Source organism: Alosa pseudoharengus, unplaced genomic scaffold (genome assembly GCF_046254945.1).
Source record: "Alosa pseudoharengus isolate Yale_2024_CS ecotype anadromous, Long Island Sound unplaced genomic scaffold, YU_APseudo_1.1 YU_APseudo_1.1_scf_9, whole genome shotgun sequence".
NCBI classification, from domain to species: Eukaryota; Metazoa; Chordata; class Actinopteri; order Clupeiformes; family Clupeidae; genus Alosa; species Alosa pseudoharengus.
The window spans coordinates 22,355,756-22,363,255 of NW_027468881.1; the positions used below are offsets into that span (position 1 = coordinate 22,355,756).

Consider the following 7,500-nt stretch of genomic DNA (forward strand, 5'->3'; position numbering starts at 1 on the left):
CGACGGGGGAGCTGCAGTCTGGATTGTAGCCCGCAGGCATCTCCGGACACGGCCGGTGGCCATGGAGGTTTCGAGCCGAAAGAAAAGTCAAAGAGAGAGAGGAGGAGGAGGAGGAGGGAGGAAGGGAGGGAGGGAAAAAGAAGACGAAAAAGAAGCCCAAAGAGTTCAAGCTGGCGGTTCAGCCGATCTTAATCAATTAAGGAAATCGGCGGCAAACTGCTGAAGTGATGAGAGGGTTTCCGGGCATGTCGATAGTCTGCGTTTGATTGGTAAAGTGTATCTGAAAGGTGTGCTCACAGTGAGAGCTGGGGAGGAGGGGGGGGGGGGGGGCTGATGAAAGTTTGCTGAAGCCCGAGGAGAGAAGAAAAAGAAAAGAGAGGAGAGAGGGAGAGAAGAGAAGAGAGAAGAGAGGAAGAGAAGAGTAGTAGAGAAGAGGGCCTGTGCTGCTCAGTCATATGAACTTGAGATCTCAAACTTCAGCACCATGGACAGCAGTCTGACACTGAGCCTCTTATGGTCAGTCTAAATCCCCCTGTCTGGCCTTGTGGATTTGTCTTTGCACACAACTGTGTGTGTGTGTGTGTGTGTGTGTGTGTGTGTGTGTGTGTGTGTGTGTGTGTGCGTCAGTGTGTGGAGGTGGTATATGTGTGTTTGTGTTTATGTGTCTGTCTGAGTACGTCTATCAAGACAAGGATAGAGTTTGCTTAAGTGTGCGTTTCGCCAGACTCCTGACACATTCACTATCTCTGCTTTGGCGTCTGTCTGAGAATGTCTCTGAATGTTTGGTGTTATTTTGGATGCGTATTTGTGTGCTTGTCTGTGTCTGCACAACTCTCTCTGTCTCCCTACCTCTCACTAACTCTCTGTCTGCTTATGTGTGTGTGTGTGTGTGTGTGTGTGTGTGTGTGTGTGTGTGTGTGTGTGTGTGTGTGTGTGTGTGTGTGCGCGCGAGTGTGTATGTCTGTGTTTGCGTGTGTCTTTGTGTGTGTGTGGTAAGGAGTGGCTTTTGCCATCAATCTGCATGAGTGGACTGGAAAAAGGGAGAGATAGTGGGAGTAACAGAGAGAGAGAGACTGAGAGAGAGATAGCGAGAGAGTGAGACATAGAGAGAGAGAGACACACAGAGAGAGGGAGGCAGACAGAGAAAGAGAGGTGAAAGTATCCCATTGTTGGAGAGGAGTGAGAGGAGAGATGAAAGGAGGAGGAGATAAACGGAGAGAATGGGAGTGAGAGAAAGAGAGAGATGAGCAGAAACATGATTAATAAGCCTCCTCTCCTGGCTTACGAGTCATTTCATTATCTGATCCTGTGTGCATCTGATCCTGTGCTTTCTCTCCTCTCTTCTCTTGTCATCTCTTCCCTCTTATCTTCTTTGTTCTCCCTTTCCCAATCACCTCTCATTTCTTCTGCTCTTCCTCCCTATCTTTCCTTCTCCCTCCCTCCCTCCGTCTACCTTTCTCTCCTCTCCCCTTCCCCTCTCTCCTCCCCTCCTTTCTCTCCTCTCCTCCTCTTCTCTTCCCACCTCTTTTCTCTCCTGTCCTCTCCTCCACCTCTTTCTCCCTATCTTCCATTCTCCTTCCTTCCTTCTCTCTACCTTTCTCTTCTCCCCCTTTCCTTTTTCTCCTCTTCTCTTCACTTCCTCCCTCCCCTCCCCTCCTGTCCTCCTCTCCCTCTCCCTCTCTCTCTCTCTCTCTCTCTCTCCATGGACAGGCTTCAGTGCCGGCTATTGACCCCTCACCAGTGCGGGTGCCAGGCTGCAGGACAAATGAAGTGGGTCCGGCCGGGCGAGCGTATTAATATCATAATTATCCCCAGCGCTCTGCTCCAGCCGCTGCTCAGCGGGCCCTAATGTGGGATTTGATGGAGAAGGAGAGAGCAGGAATTGCATTCGATTAGCACTAAACAAGAGCAGAGGACGCAGAGTGATTGAATCAATCAAGGGAGACACCCTGACTGAAGGGAGAGAGAGAGAGAGAGAGAGAGAGAGAGCGAGAGATGAGGGATGAGGAATGTGTGTGTGTGTGTGTGTGTGTGTGTGTGTGTGTGTGTGTGTGTGTGTGTGTGTGTGTGAGCGAGGGAGGCACAACAGGGAAGAAGATCAGGTAATGCGGTTTTAACCTCTCCATTCTCTTTGCACTTATTCCAATTCACAAGTCAGTCCATCACTGGTGTTTTTTCTCTCTCTCTCTCTTCTTTCCTCTCCCCCATCTCTCCCTCTCTCTCTCTCTCTGTCCTTTGTTCCTGGCTGTGCCTTGGCCAGTCCTGTAAGTGTGATAGTAATTAGAGCAGGGAGAGAGAAGCAGAAAGGACGTTGGGTGTCCACCAAGACCTGCTACATGTGGAGACCAAACGAAGGAGCGCGAGAACACGGGCACCAGCAGGAGAGCGAGGGACACAGAGGGAGTAAGAGAGAGATAGAGAGAGGGAGAGGAGAGGAGAAGGAGCAGAGGAGTGTCGAGGGGCTGTGGAGAAGGAGAGGCCGGGAATGAAATGAGCACAGAGAGAGAGAGAGAGAGAGAGAGAGAGAGAGAGAGGCATCTAAGACGAGGAGAGGATATTCCTCATAGGCCTGTGTTCTCATTACCTTTTTCTCTCTCCCTCTCTCTCTTGCTCCATCTCTCTCTCTCTCTCCTTCTATCCCTTCTCCCCAGGCCCATTACCAAGGCTTCTCTCAGTATGAGTGGATAAAGACAGGATAAAGAGACAGCAGCCTGTCTCATGCGCCGCTCCTATGCTCTCATCCCCTCTCTCCCTCTCTCCCTCCCTCTCTTTCTTTCATGGTCCTTCACTCGCTTTCAAACACTTTCTCATTTCTACTCGCTTCACTCCATCTACCACCTCTCCCTCATCATCTTACCTTTGTGCTCAACTACACAAAGATGTGTGTGTGCGTGTGTTTGTTTGTGTGTGTGTGTGTGTGTGTGTGTGTGAGCGTGCGCATGTGTGTGAGCGTGCGCATGTGTGTGTGTGTGTGTGTGTGTGTGTGTGTTTTGTGTGTGCGTGCACATGTGTGTGTGTTTTGTGTGTGCGTGCGCATGTGTGTGTGTTTTGTGTGTGCATGCGCATATGTGTGTGTGTGTGTGTGTGTGTGTGTTTTGTTAGTGTGTGTGTGTGTGTGTATGTGTGTGTATGTGTGTCTTTTTTCATGCGGCATAAATGGGAAACATGGGAGCATGTTTTTTTACTGGGGCATGGAGGGGCTATGTTGTTATCAGTACCATTTTCCTGTTCATGGCCAGAGACTTGCTGGGAATGATGCAGCATCGATGCTAACAGGCATCAGACACAGAGTTGATATGAAGAGCACTGGCCAGCGAAAATAGAGATGGACAGATAGGAAAGGGAGAGAGAAAGAGAGGGGTGGGGATGGAGGGATAGAGAAAGAGAACAGGAGAGGTAAAGATACAGGACGCCTGGAGAGAGAGAGAGAGGGTCTCTGTGAAGATCCGAGTAGCTCAGGAGGTGTGTGAGCGAATAGGCAGAGACAGCTCAGGACAACCGGACGAGGCAGCCAAGGACGGTCTGGGCTTTGATGGTTCTGCTCGGGGAGGGGGGGAGGAAGCGAGAGAAGACGGTGGCGCTTTAGGTCCGACTACGAGCGGGAGAGGAAAGTTGTTGTGGCGTGAATGTCCAAGAGGTCCCGGCTCTGAACCACCGGCTTTTCAATCAGGAGCTGGAATATTGCTTTTGTCTCGTCCGTTTTTTCCCCCCCGGCCCAAAGCGAGGACCGCTGCTGATGCTGGAGCCAGGGCCTGCTCTTTGAGGCTCTGTGCGTATTCAGGAGGCGGAGGGTGGGATGGGGTGGGGGTGGAGGTGGGGGGGGGGGAGACGGAGCGCTGGCCGGGTGCTGTGCGCATGATAAAAGTGAGAGCGAGCACCTCCACCAGGGAGAGAGAGCACAAGGCCAGAGTCTCCGAGCGAGCGCTCCCGTTTCATTAGATCACGACTCCCACTTCTGCCTCCACAGGAGAAAGGGGCCAGCCCAGGGAACAAAACATTTTTTTTTTTGACGTCTCTCTCTCCTCTCTCACCCTCCATCCCCCTTTCTTTCTTTCTTTCTCCCTCTCTCTCTCTCTCTCTTTTCTCCTTCTCTTGTATGTCCTAAAACCAGGGCGAAAATAAGTGCTGTGCTTTTGGAAAGTGTGAGCGGGAGTGTGACCCGTTCCTTCTTCCCCCGCTCTCTCTCTCTTTCTCTCTCTCTCTCTCCCTTTCTCTCTCTCTCTTTCTCTCCCCTTCTCCATCGCGCTCGGCTCTTCCAAAGCCAGGCTGCGGTGTCAGGGTTAGCTTTGATCTGTCAGCGCGAGCTGTCTCTAGCAGGCAGAGGGGTTATGTTTAATCTCTCCGCCCGGCTCCATTAGGTCAGAATTAGACTTGAAGAAGCACTTTACAGCCTGCGCAACGTACCAACTAGCGCAACACTGGAGTGGAGAGAGAGAGAAGGAGCGAGGGAGAGAGAGGGAGAGAGAAAGAGAGAGAAAGAAAATAGACAAAAAATACAATGACTCCAGAAAAAAATAACAAAAGATAACAAAGACTTTTGCTAACAGGTGTCAAATATAAATAGATCAAAGGACTACAGTAAAAACCCCGCTCACTTCATTCTGTTACCCCCCTTCCCCTTCCCCACACATACCCCACACTCCATCTCCTCTCAGCCTGGCAACACAGCCTCACACACACACGCACACACACACACACACACACACACACAAACACACACTCCATCTTCTCTCAGCCTGGCAACACAGCCTCTTACACACACACACACACACACACACACAAACACACACTCCATCTTCTCTCACCCTGGCAACACAGCCTCACACAAACACACACACACACACACCCCACACTCCATCTCCTCTCAGCCTGGCAACACAGCCTCCCGAGTCTCCATGAGGCAAGCACAAAAAATGCCGGACATTATAGGTGCCACTTCCAAAAGCATGTGTACGTGCATGCACACATGAACACACACACACACACACACACACACACACACACACACACACACACACACACACACACGGTTCTTCCCTCTCTTTAACCATCTCACACACATAAACAAACTCTGAAGGAGTGCTCTAATGGAGTTCGATCAAAGCAGCCATTTAATCTAACGCTCTCTTGTTGTTTTGCCACCGCTCTTTCAGTAACGGGTCTGAGGTCCTCCGTGCACGCCTGTGATGAATAAACTCCAGCAGTCACAAACATAAACACATGTAAACACACACGTAAACAAACACACACCTCTGCCAGGGATTTCACTACAAAAGTACAACCTCATCAGTGTAGAGTAACCATGACAGCAAACACACCGAGAGAAGCCAAGAGGGAGAGAAAACGCATGAAAGAGAGAAGAAAGACAGAGAGAGAGAGAGATTTAACACCCCCCTTAAAAAAACACTGTCAAACCTTCTCACTCAAAACCGCAGATAGACAGACACAGAGAAAGAGTGAATAGAGAGAAAGAAGGAGAAAGAGAAAGGGAAGGCAAGAGGGTGACAAAGAAAGAGAGGAGGACAGAAGAGGGAAGGTCACACTGAGATGACCCTCAGTTCCGCTGGCCTGCAGGTGAAGAGCGGCCAAGGACAGAGGGGGCTGGTCATTAGAGGAAGGAGAGAGAGGTTGGACGAGCCAGTCTTACCTGGAGCAGCCAGTAGCACCTGCGGTGGAAGGTGGGGATGATGGAGGAGTGGACGTAGCAACCATACAGACACTGAGGAGAGAGAGAGAGAGAGAGGTTTATTTACCTTTATTAAATCATGGAGAGAAGAAGGAAAACATATCATCAGCTGAAACAATAAAAATTGTTGTAGCGGAGCTCGAGGCGCAAACATTGGACAACTTCCGCGTTCGACTATTGCAAGGGGGGTCCCCCTTCATGCAGACCAGCGTAAGCCTTCGCTGCACTAACGCCAGTGGGAGACCTGTGGAATTTCACCAATAAATGGGTTGTTATGTCTTTCTGGATTTGCTGAGGGTTTTTTGGAACAATTTGTCTTTTTGTTTGTGATCATTTCATGTGAATCTAGCTGAATGACATTACTGACATTAGTTAAAGTTATTAGTTTATACTCAAGTGAACTTGCAACAGTATAAGTAACAGTAATAACAGTAAGCGAAGTCCCTTAACTGCTAGTCACTCAACTGCTAGTTAGCGCATCGCTATATTGCCATAGCTACTGCTAAATGATTCATTCTATGTCCTAAAGGGTGATTAATTGGTATCATACATGATATGTTCATCTACTCGTATTGCTTGTTAAGAGAAACAGTTTATTTAGTGACGTTGGGTGACACTCACACTTATGCAGAGCGGAATTGTCCCGTTTTGCTCATATAGAAACGTATTACGTTGCTCTATCTTGTTAGTAATCAAGGATCTTTGGTGAGGCTGAGTGCACTGGTGACCTTTGACCCCATAAGCCAAGAGGCAGTCCCCGGGTCAGCACAGTGGGGAGAGAGCATATGGCTGCGGCACCATCTAAAGGAGGCGTGTGTGTGTGTGTGTGTGTGTAGACAACCTAGCTCCATGGTGACTAGGGCTCCATAAGACCCCAGAAATCACTAAAATAGTATCCCCTATGGTCATTTGAACACAATGGTCTTCACAAGAAGATGACAAGGACCCAGATGTGTGTGTGTGTGTGTGTGTGTGTGTGTGTGTGTGTGTGTGTGTGTGTGTGTGTATGCGTGTGTGTGCATGTGTGGTAAGTGACTCTGCTTGCATACATGGTAAACCAAAACACCACCACCCTTCTCCTCTAGTCAGCCTCTGGGGATGACAAATAAGCAAACTGATATCTTATCATAACCAGAAGATCCTCAGCCTGAGGCCTAGCTACCAGAGAGAGGGAGAGAGAGAAACAGAGAGAGAGATAGATAACAACATAGAGTCTGGCATGCAGGCTGGGAGGCATTTTTCATACTACGAGGGAGGGAAGCCAAGAGAGATGTGATGAGACATCACCTGATAGGGGATCCTTCTATTATGCCTGTCTGCCTGTCTGTCTGCCTATCTGTCTGTCTTTCTGTCTGTCTGTTAACCTTCAACTATGTGATCTAATGTCACTGCTTGACTTTCTGGTCCTGATGTATTTTTCTCTCTCTCATATATACTATCCTACACAGGGATTCAAACATTCATGAAACACACACACACACACACACACACACACACACACACACACACACACACACACACACACACACACACACAAACACAGAGAGAAGACTAAATCTTTTTGTTTCAGGATGATTGCGGGCCCTGACCATGTCACATTGCTTCTCACAGCCCACTGTGTGTACATACGTTTGCTCTGCTGTGTGTGTGTGTGTGTGTGTGTGTGTGTGTGTGTGTGTGTGTATAAGCGCCCAGGGCTGGAGCCACTGGAGGACGTCTCCTGGCTGATGTAATGTTTGGGAGCCGGGGTGTGTCGGGCGCATCAGGCCGAGGAGCTTTTCCCTGTTCCTGGAATAAATCAAATCAGGATGTGT

The 7,500-nt window shown here is 49.3% G+C and overlaps 1 protein-coding gene across 1 annotated transcript in view; it reads right to left on the reverse strand.

Annotated features, from left to right (window-relative positions):
• camta1a (calmodulin binding transcription activator 1a) overlaps positions 1-7,500 on the reverse strand; it is a 358,471-nt gene that overhangs the window by 98,986 nt on the left and 251,985 nt on the right. Inside the window, exon 6 of the mRNA XM_076275609.1 lies at positions 5,648-5,719. Coding sequence (XP_076131724.1) covers positions 5,648-5,719 — 72 coding nt within the window. The remainder of the gene's footprint in view (positions 1-5,647; positions 5,720-7,500) is intronic.